Source organism: Ursus arctos, unplaced genomic scaffold (genome assembly GCF_023065955.2).
Source record: "Ursus arctos isolate Adak ecotype North America unplaced genomic scaffold, UrsArc2.0 scaffold_14, whole genome shotgun sequence".
In the NCBI taxonomy this organism is placed as follows: domain Eukaryota; kingdom Metazoa; phylum Chordata; class Mammalia; order Carnivora; family Ursidae; genus Ursus; species Ursus arctos.
The window spans coordinates 35,303,876-35,321,063 of record NW_026622808.1 but is presented as its reverse complement, the minus strand read 5'-3'; the positions used below and the strand labels follow the sequence as shown (position 1 = coordinate 35,321,063).

The 17,188-nt window shown below is 42.5% G+C and overlaps 1 protein-coding gene across 25 annotated transcripts in view; it reads left to right on the top strand.

The window, feature by feature from the left end:
* Positions 1 to 16,724, top strand: part of PBRM1 (polybromo 1) — a 116,013-nt gene extending 99,289 nt beyond the window's left edge. For 11 of the 25 annotated variants that reach the window (XM_026500994.4, XM_026500992.4, XM_044384894.3 and 8 more), the window contains 7 exons: positions 446 to 656; positions 1,283 to 1,484; positions 4,920 to 5,084; positions 8,468 to 8,623; positions 11,772 to 11,842; positions 11,955 to 12,171; positions 13,896 to 16,724. In XM_026500994.4, coding sequence (XP_026356779.1) covers positions 446 to 656; positions 1,283 to 1,484; positions 4,920 to 5,084; positions 8,468 to 8,623; positions 11,772 to 11,842; positions 11,955 to 12,171; positions 13,896 to 14,068 — 1,195 coding nt within the window. In that variant the 3' untranslated portion in view covers positions 14,069 to 16,724. The remainder of the gene's footprint in view (positions 1 to 445; positions 657 to 1,282; positions 1,485 to 4,919; positions 5,085 to 8,467; positions 8,624 to 11,771; positions 11,843 to 11,954; positions 12,172 to 13,895) is intronic. The other 14 variants (XM_057311777.1, XM_057311778.1, XM_057311780.1 and 11 more) reach the window with 3 other exon arrangements.
* Positions 16,725 to 17,188: the final 464 nt, after the last annotated feature.

Below are 17,188 nucleotides of genomic sequence, written 5' to 3'. Positions count from 1 at the left end.
TTTTCACTATTATATGGGCAACTAGATCCAAACTTTGGACCCAGTACTTTTGTGGGTATTCAGCACCATCCTTTAAAAACAAACATCCATAAGTACATGTGACTTTGTAAATACACACTTACGCTCTTTCCTTTGCTGATTTAGAGTATACATTACAGATTGCAGAAGTCTTTTTTCTTTTTAAGGTTTTTTTATTTACCTATTGTGGGGGGCGGTGGAGGAGCAGAGGGAGAGGGACAAGCAGACTCTGTGCTGAGCACAAAGCCCAACACAGGGCTCGATTCCCTGACCTGATCCAAAACCAAGAGTCGGGCGCTTAACCGACTGAGCCACCCAAGCGCCCCAGGAAGGTCTTTTCTAAATATTAAGGCAGAGCATTTCTTTCTAATCAATCCTGGAGTAGTTTTTGTGATTTTATTTATTTATTTTATTTCACTTCTTTCAGAAAACCGATTGTTCCTCAGAAAGAGCCCTCACCTTTGTTGGAAAAGAAGATCCAGTTGCTAGAAGCTAAATTTGCTGAGTTAGAAGGTGGAGATGATGATATCGAAGAGATGGGAGAAGAGGATAGTGAGGTCATTGAGCCTCCTTCTCTACCTCAACTTCAGACCCCCTTGGCCAGTGAGCTGGATCTCATGCCCTACACACCCCCACAGGTGACGGTGACAGGTTCCTGTTACTTGTCTTATTCTCAGCTTTGGTTCATTGCACACTCAAGCCAAGGGAAGGAGACATCCAGCCCCCACATATATGAGCTTCAGCCTGGAATTCTGCAGAAAGGAAAAGATTTTTTTTTCTTTCTTGATGCCACTAAGAATTTTAAATTTCATGTCTTTTTAAATGTATATAGATAGCTGTTTTTAATGGCACGTTTAGTTGGAAAACTCTCCCTGTCCTGTGTCAAAGGAGAGCAATGAGGAGTGGCGTCGCCCTGTTACTGTAGCTTTTACTGCCCATATCTTTTCAGTCTCTCCTCCTGTAGACCTTCATCTGGGTGGAGGTGATCCCTTTTGGTATTTTTTTCTCATTCAGAATTTTTCCAAGACATAATTGTGAGGTCACCAATACAGATTATAGTCATGGAATTCAGTGAAACGTTCATTTATTTCTTATATGGTAAGCGGCAAGGAAGAACTCTTTTGACCAAGGAAATGGCCAGCTATAAATTAAATGTGTCTGCAGAACATTAACTATTGAATCACATGTTCCTGGCTTCCAGAAATCTTGAGCAGTTAACCAGATGCAATGTTCTGATGCGCTATAAGAGCTTTCTGTCTTACAGTCTACCCCAAAGTCTGCCAAAGGCAGTGCAAAGAAGGAAGGCTCCAAACGGAAAATCAACATGAGTGGCTACATCCTGTTCAGCAGTGAGATGAGAGCTGTGATTAAGGCCCAGCATCCAGACTACTCTTTTGGGGAACTCAGCCGACTGGTGGGGACAGAGTGGAGAAACCTCGAGACAGCCAAGAAAGCAGAATATGAAGGTAAATAGAGTCTAGGCGCAACTGTCTCAGCTTTCTAGGCAAGGGGGTGTTTTCAGGAATGCACGTGCGTAGACAGGTTTTACTCTCTTGTTCTTACCACTTGTACATGAACTTTGTGTTGGGGACTGTCTCAAATGGCTCCCATCCAGCAGTTTAAATGCCAGCCTTGTCTTGCCTGAGCAAGCACTGACCCTGACTTGGCCTTTGATCCTGGTGGGGTGGTTTGTTTTTTTTTCTTTTTCCCAAAAAATTTCTCAAATATTTTGCTATTAAAAATTGCATGGTTCTCTTCTTTCATTGAGTCCTGTAAATACACATGTGTTGAGCTGGGGAATGATTGTACAACGATGTTAAATGAGAATTTTGGTTAAAATTCATCTGAAAGGGGGCTTTCAAAATCAGGATCTATTATGGCTCTTGATAAGCCACATGTTTAAGCTCCAGGCTGAGGCTTGGCTGAAAGCGCTTGGTTTCCTAGGCCAGTCCTGGCCTGTGCTATGTCCGCATTCATAGCTACTTTTAAGGCACTTGAAGTCTCTGAGAAAGCTCAATCGCCTTCATTTTCCTTTTGCTCTGTAATTAAATCATTTTGGGCCATGAGCTATCATTTAAGGATTTGGTGGTTCTTAACCTTTAGGGACAAGTACTTGAGAGAGATTTTGGGTTTGTTTTTGTTTTTGTTTTTTTTAATGTCAAGCATACCTTTAATAAAGAAATGAGTATTGAACATTAGCTTAGGCAGGACTCTTGCCTTTGGAGCTATATTTTTCCATTTGGAATTGTATGTAATGGTTCATTTTGCCAGTTTAGAGGTGTCTCTCAGTGGTTCACCACTCTGGTCAACCATTACTCTTCTTGGCCAGGTCTAAATCCATTTTTTCCCAGTAAACATAAAGAAATTAAGGCTGCCTCCTTTATTAAAGTTTATGGTGTTTCCAAAGAAATTAAAAAAATATATATTTTATTCCTTTCATTTATATCAATTGATTGATAATTATAAAATTACCTGACAGGCTTCCCCAAAGATTTCTACAGAATCCTAATCCTACAAGATGTTCAGCCAGAAAAACCTTTGTGGCAAAAGCAGTTTGAGAAGTACTCCAGACACTTTCACTCTTGGAAACTTACAGTGCATATTCCCATATTAAAGTCTTTATGACCTACAGTAAACACCTGTTTTTTTTTTCACCTGGCATTTTCTGAAACTTGACCAAGTATTCATATACTACCTTTTAATATCGTAAAGAACAAATAATTTGCAGAACACTCTTTAAGAAACCCCAGTCAGTTCCATAAGAACTTCAAGCTTTGAGCGGGGGGGGGGGGGGGGGGGGGGGAAGAACCTTGAAGTTTGTAGAGATTTGATATTTCTGACCTTAAAAAAAGATAAAACCAAATTTATCACTCCATTAGAGGAGGGTTGGAAATGAAGTTCACATGGGTGTAAAGCCCAGTCTAGGGCAAATGAAGCCTGTACTGTGTGGCTAGTTATTTAGAACGGGAACAAGAAAGACAAATGTGTCTGGATGCAGTGTAAAAGTAAAAACACTGGAGCAGGGCTGAAGAGAGGGAGAAACGACGGCTTCTAGGAAAGTCTCCCCAATTCCAAGGGGAGTCTGAAATTCAGGGAAAACTGAGTGAGATGAGCTGTGTATGACTCAGCAGTGTCTGCCTGAGACACAGAATCTGAACTTTTGTTGTTTTGACCAAAATCCAATTTGAGTTTGAATTCAAAACCCAAAGTTTGGAGTTTGGCTGGCTTCATTTAACAATTCTCTTTTCCACCACAGCCTGTTGGGCTCTTCCTAGAAAGAACCAACAGGTAGCCAGTCCAATATCTGATGCATAGATCTGAATTTTTCTTTTTTCAACTTCTTTTTTTTTTTTTTTGCTCTCCCATTTTACTGTCATTTGTGTAATGAAAATACTAGAATTTAATGTGGGGGTCTAGGTCATTCAATGTTTTTTTTATTGCTAGCACAAGGAAATGGGTTGTTCAAATGGCCTTTGTCCCTCACGCTCATTGTACAGAGGATCTGTAAACTGGGACAGTGCTAGTGAGTGATGACTGGCCTATCCAGGCAACTCTGCCGCAGCCTAGGAAGCTTTGACTTGCTTGACTTTCACATTCTTATACACTAACAGAGGACTGGAGCTGTTGCTTCTTGATTCTCTTTAAAGCCGTGGGATCTCGAGCTATTTTCCACTCCTTAGATCAGCCAGCAGTAGTCTTTTGAATTCCACGTTGGAGGGTCAATGTGTGGCAGTGGAATGTGCTATCATGAGTCAGGGCCACATGTTGCTGGTTCTCTCTGTAGCCTTGGACAAGTCACTACCTGTCTCCCAGCCTCAGTTTGCCCATGTGAGGAGTGAGGAGGCTTTCCTATTTATGAATGGTGAAGCAAAATAAGCCCTGTATTGTGGGAGTTTGGGGAATACACACTTGTAGAGTTTTCTAGTAAGGGTCCAGGCTGCTAGCTCCCAAAAAGACTGGGAATGTGATCGTTGGGGACTACTGGCTATGGACGTGCAGGACAGAACAGAGTAAAGGAGTAAGGAGTGTAGCAGGGTGTGTTCCACAGCCCAGAACTGGCACAAGCAAATACTCCTCTTGCATTCTGGATGAAATAAGAGTGAATTCTTGGAACTTTTGCTGATTTAGGATGATTTATGGTCAGTATTGAACTGCTCAGCTTCAGGAAACCTGGTTCTGTCAGTACATGTCCATTGCTTCATATGTGTATACATATTCCCTGCTTTGAATGACTGTAGCCTGGAGTATCGTACTTTTTTCCCCCACCTTGGGGTTTATTAAACATGACCTCTTGGCTTCAGTAGGATGTAGAAAGTAGTGTTTATCTTCCCCGAAACCTTGTGGAGGAGGCAGTAAGCTACTTTTCCCTTACAGAGTTAATTTTCTTCAGCTGCTAAACCCCATGACACTAATGACAAGAGTCCTCAAATCATAGTAAAATTGGGTGCAAGGAATCAGGAAAGTAGTGTTAAGTAACAATTGTGCCAAAAATTATAATGGGCCATGGAATTGCTTCATGTTGAAATTACAAATAATTTGTAATGCTATTAATACTAGAATAATGGTAGCGCTTCTCATCTTCAGGGTGCCTTGTGAGATTAACCACGTTGGTTACGCTGGTGACGTGTTTAAATAAAACCTGTGCTTTCTGAATGTGTGTTGCAGTCTTAACATTCTTGAAATCTTTGCAGACCAGTTCTCAAGATGGGATAGGAAAGCTGGACTCTAGGTTACCAAGTGAAATCGGCCCGACTCCTCCTGTGTTGAGACTAGTCATCTACTGTTCCTTCCGTTGAGACAGAACTGTTGCCTGTGTTTTTACTAGTCCTGTTGAATGCAATGGATGGTATTTTGAATTCCTGGGTTAAAAACAGAATTGAAAATCTGAAATGCCTTTACAGAGCGGGCAGCTAAAGTTGCTGAGCAGCAGGAGAGAGAGCGAGCAGCACAGCAACAGCAGCCGAGTGCTTCTCCCCGAGCAGGCACCCCTGTGGGGGCTCTCATGGGGGTGGTGCCACCACCAACACCAATGGGGATGCTCAATCAGCAGTTGACACCTGTTGCAGGTAAAAACAGGAGCTAAGACCATTTTTTTCCACTTTAAGAAATTCCTTCATTTTTTTTTTTCTCCAGTGAGGAGTAGGCCACAGTCTCTAGGCTTTTCTCATGGCAGAGTCAAAGTTTGAAGTCGTCCATGTCGTCCTTATATCGCCTCTCCCCTATGGGCAATGCCTCCCCTCTGCCCCAGAAGTGGGCCCTGGGCCCAACCCTGGGGACTGGTAGGGAGCAGCTCTAGCCTGGCTGTGGGCATGGTCCGGCGATATCCCCACCCCAGGCTGCTCTTGGTGTAGAGCGCTGTAGCAGAAGACATAAACACACCCTGAATTCTGTTCTGGGGACCCCCGAGAGAACACGAAACTAGCGTTCAGGTGATGTCGATTCTCCCGTCTCATTCCAGTCTTCAGTTTGCCTTGTTCTGCTGCAGCCATCCGTAAAAGACTGACCATTTAAAAGGATTTTTGACAATGAATTGTAAATCCTTTCTTGGTCACTAATGTGCATGACTGCTAAGTGGAATACAAAGTCCTTATTCAATTCATTGTGCCCACTCTGTAATGCTTTTCTATTTAATTACATTAAACTGCATTTTCTGTTAGTATCCCAGTCACATATTTTTAAAGAAAAGAAAAGAAAATGATGAATGTGGTTTGCTTGTGTGTGTTGTCTCTGGTTCTGGTGGCCATAGCAAATTTGGCTATTCTTGAATTGAATATCCTTGTCTGACCTGTCTCCAGTGAGAAGCCTGTAGACCACTTCTCGGGTGCCTCCTTCGTGATCTCCCTAAGCCTGGTGAGGTCCATACAAACCACCTGAGTGTCTTCGTAGGCAAGCAGTCTGACCTCTTTTCGCAGGGAGTCTAAGACAGTGTTGTTCAAGGCAGGCTCATTGGGATGCTGTTTTTGTTTTTGCTTTTTTTGTATTTGCTTTTTAAGGAAGAGTAGCGTAGGATAACTTTTCCATTGTCGCTCCTACCTTTTGTGATGGCAAGTTCTCAAATGCACTGTCGCTGAACTCAGCAGTTGCACTCGCCAGAGCACATCTGAATCATGGCTTTTCAGTACTTTCAGTGTAACTGACGTTGATCTAACAAATCTCATAATCGCCTGCTCTATTCCATGGCCCATTTTGGTTAACGGGGTTCCAGAGGGTTTTAGAAATCAGGCCTTGAACATGGGGACTTTGAAAGTTAGAATTCCCTCGTTGGCATCCTGTTTTGTTTTGTTTGATATGTGATATTGTAGCACTGTGCCCTTGACTAAAAAGCCCGGGGACGCATTAACAAAATGAATTCAAACAGCTAAAAACATTAAAACACAGCAGCTGCAGCATTTTAGCTCCCTGTGGGGGAATAACATCACAGCGCTCTGATGGGTGAGGAGGTGGGACCCCTTCTAGAAAGACCCTGTTCTATTATTAAGCATGTGCTGCCCAGATTCCGGGCCATGGGAGTGAAGGGCAAGCAAGCATTCTCTACAGGCACCTGTCTTTGTCCACAGCAGGAACTTTGCAGCTGAGAGGGTGATTTTTCATGGGTTTACAGATTGCTTAGGGCCTAAGTCGTAGCCTTGTTGCTGTCTGAGACCAGCTTTGCTTACAAGCATTAAAGCTCATTTGAACACATGTGACTGGGATAATAAGTGCCAAAGTACAGTTTAATGAAGACAAGTGTCATGTCTTTCAGTTCTTAATAATTTCTTCAACCACAGCCCCTGAAGGCTGCGTTCAGATGGGCTTTTGTAATTGAAAGCAAAGCCTCCTCACGTTCTTAAACTCCCACCTACTTATCCCTAAAAGCTGTATCTGGTGGTGTGGTTAGAAGGCAGTTTGGTAGCTTTGGATCTCCTATGTTTAAGGTGACAGTGTCTGTACAAAAGTAGTTTCTACTCTCTGAACTCTCGTTTTTAAAAAATGAAACTCATAATCCTGTTTCATGTGTAGAGGTATTATTATTTAAAATTCGCTTTTCTGGTTTATGTAATTGTAAGTTTTTCAGTCAGCTTAGATATGACTAACGAAGCAGAGGCTGAATCAGTCTCAGAATTTTCAGTAGTTTTATAGCTTCAGAAGACTAAACAAACTTTTATAAACAAATACCTTTCAAATAATCCTTGAAGGAAAGTCAAAGAGTAAAATCCTTAGAATCTGGAGTTTGCCGCTGTTTCCCAGGGTCCCTCTACAAAGAGTACTTTATAAAAATGAGCTTTGGCACCAGTCCCTCAAGGTCCCTTTGTGCAAGAAGCTGTGGCCAAAGGTGGTTGCATTTTGGGGGGAGTCTTACGTTCTGTTTATTGGGATCATTTCAAATCCCAGAAGAGTCAAGTTGTTTTTCTTGCTTAAAAAAATGTCATGTGGCTTTAAAGGTCTTTTGATACGTGAGTTTTTGACATTTTGAAATGATTTTCTTCCTTTTACTCCTTTTGCCAAGAATACTTGTTTCTTGAAACTCTTCCCTAGCCAGCAGAAAATATTTTATGTTGTGAAGATGCACTTTGAAAATAAAGGAATAAAAGCCTCTGTTCACAGAAATTCTGTACCTCATTTAAAATGTTCCCTGTTAACCGAAGATTTATGTGAGGGCTTTTGTGAACTTGGAGACAGAAGTGACAATTGCATTCTCTCATGCCAGCAGAGCCTGATTCTCCAGCCATTCCTTCTGAAGTCTGCGTGCCCGCTACCAAGTGACTTGGGCTTAGTTTGGCTCGGGAGGGTTGAGGTTTTATCTTTATTTTACATGTTTTGAGATCTAAAGATGAAACATCATCCATTGTGATGGCTCTTCTCTGTTCCCCAGCTCAAGCCTGAGCATGATCCATTTTTACCAGTAGTGGTGGGGCTAGAAGGGAGGAGGAAGCCTTGAAAAACTCTCGATCCCCCGCCCTGCCCCCAGCTGGAGAAGCATGCTTTGTGATCAGGGCTGTGCGCCTCATTTCCCTCCATTCCAGTTTCCCCTCATGTGTACCCATGATAGGCATATGAGTGTGGGCAGAGTGGAGTGATGGGGTTTCTACTGATCAGTTAGAACCGCAGTCGCAGAACTGGTCACTCTGTTTGAACAGCTTGCAATAATCATGACCTTGGGAAGGCTGTTACTGGAACTCCTCTCTATTATTATTATTATTTAACCGAAAACATGCAGCGTATTTATCCCAGGGAAAATAACTACAAATAATAATATACTAAGTACTAATTCATCCACAGATGTTGGATTTCATATTTGTAACTTTTTATTTTGTTCATTACTGCAACAAAATAATTGCACTAATTGCCGTTATATCATGCAGTACTAAGGGCGCTTTATTCATTGGTAGTGCATGTGGGGGGATTTGTTATTACTTAGCTCATGTTGCATGTTAATGATGCATGTCTGAAATTTGTTGTGTCCTTCAAGGCATGATGGGTGGCTATCCGCCAGGCCTTCCACCTTTGCAGGGCCCAGTTGATGGCCTTGTTAGCATGGGCAGCATGCAGCCACTTCACCCTGGGGGGCCTCCACCCCACCATCTTCCGCCAGGTGTGCCCGGCCTCCCGGGCATCCCACCACCGGGTAAGAACTTCATCCTCATTCACTCATTAATCTCATCTTCATATTCTCTTTTTTCCTCCCTCAGCCAGTTGTTCCAGGAGGTACCTGCTGCCCGCTATGGACAGGCCTTTCCTCACTGAGAATCCCAGGGCTGTCGGCAGCAGGGCCTGTCCTGTGTATTGAGCAGGCAGCTCGGCACCTGTGCCCTCGGGCACCTGACTGCCTAGTGGCAGCACAGCAGACCACGGGGCGGAAGGCATACTCGCACCCCACTCAGACAATTTGACATGTGCTCAGAAAGCCAGATTCAGCCTAGAAGGTCACGCCCTCTTTATCAGTGAATGAAGTGTCCCAAATTGCTTGTCCCAAGTCACATATAAAAGCACTTTTGGTCCTGAGTGCACTTCTTCCTCTGGTTCAATTCTTACTGAAGGATTGTCTTCTATATAGAATTCCTGCTTCATCTCCTGCTTCTCAAACAGCCCTTCTGAGGGGATTGCAGAGTCACTGATGATGATGAGATCCTTCAGTCAGTCATTCTAGGAACAAAAAGGAGGGAGGGAACAAATTTGCAATGAACACATTTTCTGTATGTGAGTCCCCTAAGAAGTATGACATAACATTTTAAAGAGCAGCATGGCCCCACCTTACTGACTGCAGACACCGATTTATCTGTCAACAGAAGCTCAGAATTTATTTCATGTGGAAACACATAAATGGAGTTCAGGAAGAGTTAGAGGTTTACTTTATAATTAGTAAGTTGAAATATTGTGAAAGGCAAATCACAGGCTCCCAGACTAATCGCCATCATATGCAAAAGAGCTGGGCTTTAGCTATAATCTAGTTGGAGGGAATGTGACCTGAAGATAACTTAGAATAGCATTTGGTCCATTTTCCAGAATGGCAGCTAAAGGCCTGGCCCAGATGACAAAATGGAGAAATGTTAGATTTGCTTACACTAGTACTATGGGTTATACGGAGTTCCTGACAGTGCCTCAAAGGTGCCCCCAGCAGTGTGCAGGGTGAGTGAACCTGGGGGCTTGGCCTAGAGCCTCCAGCCACACTCCCGTGAGTATTGCTTAGAGAGGGGCCAGAACCGCACACACAAGTGTTTGATCCAGATGTACCCAGAAAAGGAAATGTTTATGGGAGTGGGTGCTTCATTATAGAAATGGTGGCCTGTGTGTGAGTTGCTTTTGCAGCAAAAGTCAGTCATAAAATGGGTGTGCCCATGTGGCAGGTAGAATTGGCCTTCATTCTGTGCCCTCTCACCTTGGCGTCAGGTGTCTGACTGACTCAGACCAGGTTGGAGTTGACTTCTAGGTGCACATGGTATCACTGGGAGCCGCATCTAAGGCCAGTACCCTCTAAGTAGTGGATACCTTTTGGTGGGTACTGGGCACACTGTGTCCCTTTCCCCTTCTTCAGGTTCTAACTTGCAACTGAAGGAGGCATGCACACACTTGATTTTAGTCGGGGAGACAGGGAAGAACCCTTCTTAGTGCACACGCCTATGCGCGTGTGCGCGCGCACGCACACACACACACACACACACAGAGGCACCCGTCAGCTTAGGCTTTGAGGAGAGGACTCAGGGAACTCTGGTGACTCAGTCCACATTCTCACTGACTTCCTCCTTGCATGGCATCTGTAAACAGGAAGCAGGGAAGTGCACTCAACACGCACGCACGCACACACACACATCTGCTCAAGGTTTGAGGAGAGGAGGACTCCGGGATCTCTGGGGATTCAGCCCACATTCTCACTGGCTACCCCCTTGCATGGCATTTCTAGACAGGAAGCAGAGGGAATTGCTGAGTTGTTTGTGCCCTGCAAAACTTGAGAAAGGCAGCTCAGGGAGGCCCCCTGTGTTGTGGGGTCTGAGGAGAGTGAGTGTCCTGGGTGGGGGGGTGCACGGGGGTTGTTAATATGTTGCTGGAGCCGCAGCTTACCCACCACAACCTCTTAAACCAGTCACAAATAATCGTGGGGATCCTGCGATGGGGATCCAAGTAAACTTCTGGGTACTTATAAAAATCCCTGCTTTGTGAACAAAAAGTTTATTTTTACTTATTACTTCCTCTCTAATAAATATCTAATACTTCCCGGAAGTGGCCTTTAGCAATTCTGAATCTTAGAATAGTGGATTGGTTCTGCCTGGCTAAAATAGCAGCATTTTAAATCCAAAGAAGCTAGTATATGAAGTGAGCTCCTTTTGATCCTTCTTTGAAGCCAGTGGGACTTGTTTAAAGTTTAAACAGCAGCTCACCAGGGTTTCTCGGCTATATCTTATTAGTTTTTAATGAACCGGGACCCTTGCTTATTTCAGCATCTGTTCAGTGAATGGATGGTCCTGAGATTGCAGGTGCCCAAGACACTAAATTTAGGACATGTAACCATTATCAGCTAGTACCTATGGGACAGAAATTGTTTGTGAGGAATCATCAAGGGAAGTTTACAGAATTATTAGCAAGTACCGAGTACAAATTATTAGCAGAGTACCGAGTACCATGAAACATCTTTCCCTTTGTCATTTTTGCATCTGAAGTGACAGCGGCGGGGCTGATGTGCTTCCAGACGATCCTTTTCACAGTACCGCTCTACCAGATGGCAGTGTCCTGTCTGCCAGCATTAGTGACTCCTGTTAGAAGCAGAGGTGCTGGGGGCCTGTGAGAGGGCAGCAGGGATGTGCCTCCAGTCTCCAGGGGACTCAATGAACTGTGCCCTTGCACAGCCTCTTCCCTTGTGCCCTGCTGCCGAGCCCGACTGCAGTACCATTACTGCCAAAATGAAACCTGGGCTTCACTTGCAGGAAAATGTGTTATCAGAAGAAAAATACTTTGAAAGCAGAGATGTAGTCCAACTATAGCTGACCTAAGGGAATACTAGAATTTTATGCAGGGGTCAAAGCATTTCTAAGCCATGAATAATTAATACACATCTGATAGGCTGTACTAGCATTATACTTAAAATACCTAGAAAACAACAGAATGAATTTTCTATGTGAATGCTGCATCCCATTTTGGGTGCGTAGGGTTCCTGTCCACAAAAATTCAAGGACAGAGATCCATAGGTTTACATTATAAATGGCATCATTTCTTATCAGTAGTTTTTCAGTAGTCCTCTCAATGCAGAGCCTCTAACTGTGCCATTGCATTTTGAATTATAGGTGTGATGAACCAAGGAGTGGCCCCTATGGTGGGGACTCCAGCACCAGGCGGAAGTCCATACGGACAACAGGTGAGCCTCTCAGTTGGATTTTCTAGGACTTGACAGAATTCATGTTACCCTCTTTCTCAGAGCATGTGTCAGGTATTTTTTTCCTCTCATCATGTGCTCTGTGCTCTTTCAGGTAGGAGTTTTGGGGCCTCCAGGGCAGCAGGCACCACCTCCATATCCTGGCCCCCATCCAGCTGCCCCCCCTGTCATACAGCAGCCAACAACGCCCATGTTTGTGGCCCCCCCACCGAAGACACAACGGCTTCTCCACTCAGAGGCCTACCTGAAATACATTGAAGGACTCAGTGCTGAGTCCAACAGCATTAGCAAGTGGGACCAAACCCTGGCAGGTAAGGAGAGTCCTTCTCAATGAGATTTGTGAAATCTCACTGCTGTTGGCATTATATTGTGGGATAGATATCCATTTTTCGTTTAGAAAGCTTTTTTGTACATTGACATCACACACTGAAAATGGGGGTTTTGCTGAATTTCTAAGTTTTGTCATAAATATCACTGCTATCTTTTTAAGTATATTCTGAATTTTTTAATTCTTTAGGCATTTGGGCATTAGTGTAGATGCATTTGGGTAAATTAAAAATTCTTTCAGTTCAGGGGCACCAGGGTGGCTCAGCCGGTTAAGCATCTGCTTTTGACTCAGGTCATGATCCCAGGGTCCTGGGATGGAGCCCCATATCAGGCTCCCTGTTCAGCGGGGAGTCTGCTTCTCCCTCTCCCTCTGCCTGCCGCGCCCCCTGCTTGTGCTCTCTATCAAATAAATAAAATCTTTTAAAAAAATTCCTTCAGTTCAACTTTAAAAAAAAAAAAAAATTGGAAAACCTGTTTCAGTTAACCTGTTCAGTTACTTATTTAGTTCAGCGGACTTAATGTGTTTTCAGTACATACGGAAATAACTTGCCTGGGGCTCTGGGTGGCTCTCTGTTGGTTAAGTGTCTTGACTCTTAATTTCAGCTCAGGTCATGATCTCTGGGTCGTGAGATGGAACCCCACGTCAGGCTTCACACTGGGTGGTGAGCCTGTTTAAGATTTTTTTCTCCTTTTGCCTCTCCCCCATAAGAAATAAAATAAAAAAATAAAATAAAATAAAATAAAATAAAATAAATAAAATAAAATAACTTGACTGGTTTCTGGAAAGAAAGGTACAAGTTCCTACTCATCATTCTTCATTTCTTCTTCTTTTTTTTTTTAGACTTTATTTATTTAGAGAGTGCCAGAGTGCAGGAGCAGGGGGAGGGGGAGAAGGAGAGAATCTCAAGCAGACTCCATGCTGAGTGCAGGACCCGATGTGGGGCTTGATCTCACAACCCTGAGGTCTTCACCCATGAGATCATGAGCTGAGCTAAAATCAAGTGTTAGATGCTTAACCGACTGAGCCATCCACATGCTTCTCATTCTTCATTTGTAAACCAAATTTGATCATTTAATTTCTTTCAGAATAATAGGTATATTTTCCCTTTCCTCACATTTACCTTTTTAGGAACTTTCTTTAACACTGAAGAAATTATTAATTTTTTTAAAGATTTATTTATTTATTTATTTGAGAAAGAGAGCAGTGGGGAGGGGCAGAGGGAGAGAGTCTCAAGCAGACTCCACCCTGAGCGCGGAGCCCAGTGTGGGGCTGGATCCCATGATCCTGAGATCACAACCTGAGTCAAAACCAAGAGTTGAACGCTTAAACCGACTGCGGCACCCAGGCGCCCCTGAAGAAATTAGTAATCATCAGGACTGCCTGCAACACAGTATTAGTGATCCGATCTTTTAGGTGTTTGTGCAAATCTTATGTTCCCATTCATAGAGAATTATGTTATATTGTGCAGCTCTTTTGTGAAGTCATTATTATAAATTAGAAAATTTCTAAAATTTTTAAAAACGATGATGCCTAATAAAATGATAGAAGACATTTGCTTGGAAATACTCTGCGGAGTTAAAATTCATAATACTTAGTCAATAATGAATGTTATATGCTTTAATAAATAATCAGACCTTAGGTCTGAGGGGGAAATTGTTACCTTAAAATTCCTACTTTTATTTCTCTTGTGTGCATTTTAATTTTCAGCTCGAAGACGCGATGTCCATTTGTCAAAAGAACAGGAGAGCCGCCTCCCCTCTCACTGGCTGAAGAGTAAAGGGGCCCACACCACCATGGCAGATGCCCTCTGGCGCCTTCGGGATTTGATGCTCCGAGACACCCTCAACATTCGCCAGGCGTACAATTTAGAAAACCTTTAATCACATCAATTACGTTTCTTTTATAGAAGCATAAAGAGTTTTGTGGAACAGTAGCCATTTTAGTTACTGGGGGTGGGGGGAGGAACAAAGGATGATAATTTTTATTGCATTTTACTGTACATCACAAGGCCATTTTTATATAAGGACACTTTTAATAAGCTATTTCAATTTGTTTTTGTTATATTAAGTTGACTTTATCAAATACACAGAGATTTTTTTGCATATGTTTCCTTCGTTTAAAACCAGTTTCATAATTGGTTATATATGTAGACTTGGAGTTTTATCTTTTTACATGTTGCCATGGAACTGAAACCATCAAAGGTTTTTGTCTTGGCTTGGGGTTTTAGTTTTTGGTTTTGTTTTTTTATAAAAGAACAAACAAAATGAAAAAAAATACACACACACACACACACACACACGAGAGTTTACAGATTAGTTTAAGTTGACAATGAAATGTGAAGTTGGTCCTAGTTTACATCTTACAGAGGGGAGTGCACTGGTGTCTGCTTCATGTACCTGAGTATCTTAAGCCGCTTCGGCAAAAGCTGTTTTTTACAGGTGAAGTGAAAGGTTATTTTAGGTTACAGGTGTTTGGCAGACCTGGCACGTTTGCTCTGTTAACTCAGAGACTTGCTGCAGACATCTGAAGTCGGTGTTGTGCACCTGAGCGGGGGGCACGGGTTCTGGGCTGTTAGGCAGCTGTGGTGTCAGTTATTCTTGCAGAACTTGTGCACAACCCTGAATTATCTTTAGTCTTGGCAGGTAAGTTTAAGGGTACTTTTGATCTATTTATATTGATTTCACAGTGTATGCCTATGCTTGTTAGATGATTTAACATTTTAAATCTCTTACATTGAAAAGTCGAAGTTCACCTTGAAGAAAGCATTGACATTGAGGTGTGCATAGAGGTGATTTGTTTTTTAAACCTAACACCTAACCTAACATAGGGAAGGGAGTGCATAACCAGATGTGAGCTGTGTCAGAAGCGTAAATGTAAAAAAGTGTAGGTTGTCTACATATGCAAGTATGTTCCGTACCTTTATTTCCTCACCAGATGTGGCATTTTTTTCCTTCTAAGTTTCAGCGTTGTAATTCTCAACCAGAAATTGAAGGCTTTCTAAAATGTTTTTTAAATTTAACTTGTGCTTTTGAATTTCAGGAGAAAGTAATTATAATCTAAGAAAATACTCACTTAAAAAGACCATTATGGATCCCAAACACTTGGGGTTGACCCTTTCTCTTTCATGTGAGCCTAGGATGAACATCTGGAGGCAGCGTATGATGCGCGGACGGGTAGAAAAGCACCACACCTGGGTTCCGCTTGAGGTTTTGAAACCTGTTTTTTGTAACAAGATTGCTGCCGCTTTGGTGGGGCTTCCCTCGCTGTTTGTAAATTGAGAGAGTGACCCTCACAGGGTGCTTTTTCCTTTTAATCTGGTATGAATCAATACCTGGATATTTAATTGCCATTCTTACTAAATCATGGGGACAAAAGTGTGTAGAATGGAAATAAGTCTCTTGTATTCTAGATACTTTAAATACAGGAGGCCCTTGTAACTTAATTGCCTATAGTCAACCACTGGATCTCAGTTTGCATCAAGTATTTTAAATAATTCTGAATCTTAAAAAATGTATTGCAATAGTATGTCAGTACCTAATTGTTAAACTGAATCAGATAAAGAAATTTTCAGTTCCTAGTTATTTGGGCCATTGAATCATCATGGACTGTATAATACAATCAGATTATTTTATTTCTAGACATCTTGAATTACACCAAAGAACCTGAAATCTAATTTTGGTTAAGTTATTTATTTATTTCATGCACCCATTTTATTTCCCTTTTTAAGGTCTGGATGAGACTTCTTTGGGAAGCCTCTAAAAACTCTTCACTGGGGGCTAGGTGAGGCAGTAGAAGCTGGGGCACTCCTCCTCCGGGCTCCTTCCCAGGGTCTAGAGGTGCTGTAGAAACCATAGGTCCAGCCAGGGGCTTCCCTAAGGCGGTGCAGAGCCGGGCCAGGGGGCCGGTAGGCAGGCCCTAATTAAGTTTAAAAAAAAAAAAAAATCTACGTATTTATTTTAGAATCATGTCTTTCTGTATATTAACTTGGAGAATGTCAGTTAATATTTAGGATATAAGATTTGAGGTCAGCCATCTTCCAAAAAAAAACAAGTCAAAAAAAAATTTTTTTTTTTAATGTCCTGACTTAAGAAAGTACAAGTGAACTATATACTATCTTTTTTTTCCCCCCCATGAATTTTAGGAACTAGTGATATGGCTTAGAAAGTTTAATGGCCTAAATGTTTTCAAAATGTAAGTTCATGTGGAAAAGAATTTTGTTTATTTGGGGGAAAACCTATAGGTTTAAAATAGTATGTCAGCCAACTGATTTAAAAGACCTTTGAACTGCTTTGTTTTTGAACCCACCCTTGTCTTCCCATGAGGAAGAACTGAAAGGGGACACTTCTTTGTGTGAAATCTCAAACTGGTGTTGTTGACTTCTGAGCTTGAACATTTCAGACCTAATTAAAACTTGGTTTATTCTACTTTCTGTATCAAAGGAGGTTTAAGTGGTAACTAGTCTTATAACATGTATGTATCATATGTTTGTTCATTTAAAGCTTTTTAATCCAAATAAAAATGGAGTTTGCAAAGTGATTTGGATTAACCAGGTTTGGTTGTTCTCTTAAAGCTTGTGTCAGATGTTAGGTTCAAGCAGGTTTAATTCCTGCAAGCCTTGACTCTATGCTGACAGGGGTATAGCCGCCAATTTCAGGGAATAAAGCTGCTCGGGTGGAGGCAGAAGTCAGTAGCAGACCCCGGTTCAAGACTGAGGCTACCATTAGCGCAGGCCGAGTGCAGTCACACTGCAGCTCGACATGCCGCTCGCCAAGCCTCACGGGCAGGCAGGCAAGGAATTCCTAACATGTCCTCATCACGGGCAGAAATACAGGTTGAAGCTAAAACTGGAGAGTCACTGATGGTGGAAGGTAAGGAAAGCATGTCTTGTGTCATAAAGCAGTGTAAGCCCTTTCAAACAGTCAGCTGTCTGCGGCCCGGAGAGACCAGTGGCCCAGGTGTGTCTTTAACATGCTATAAGCTCTTAAAAACATGACCACACT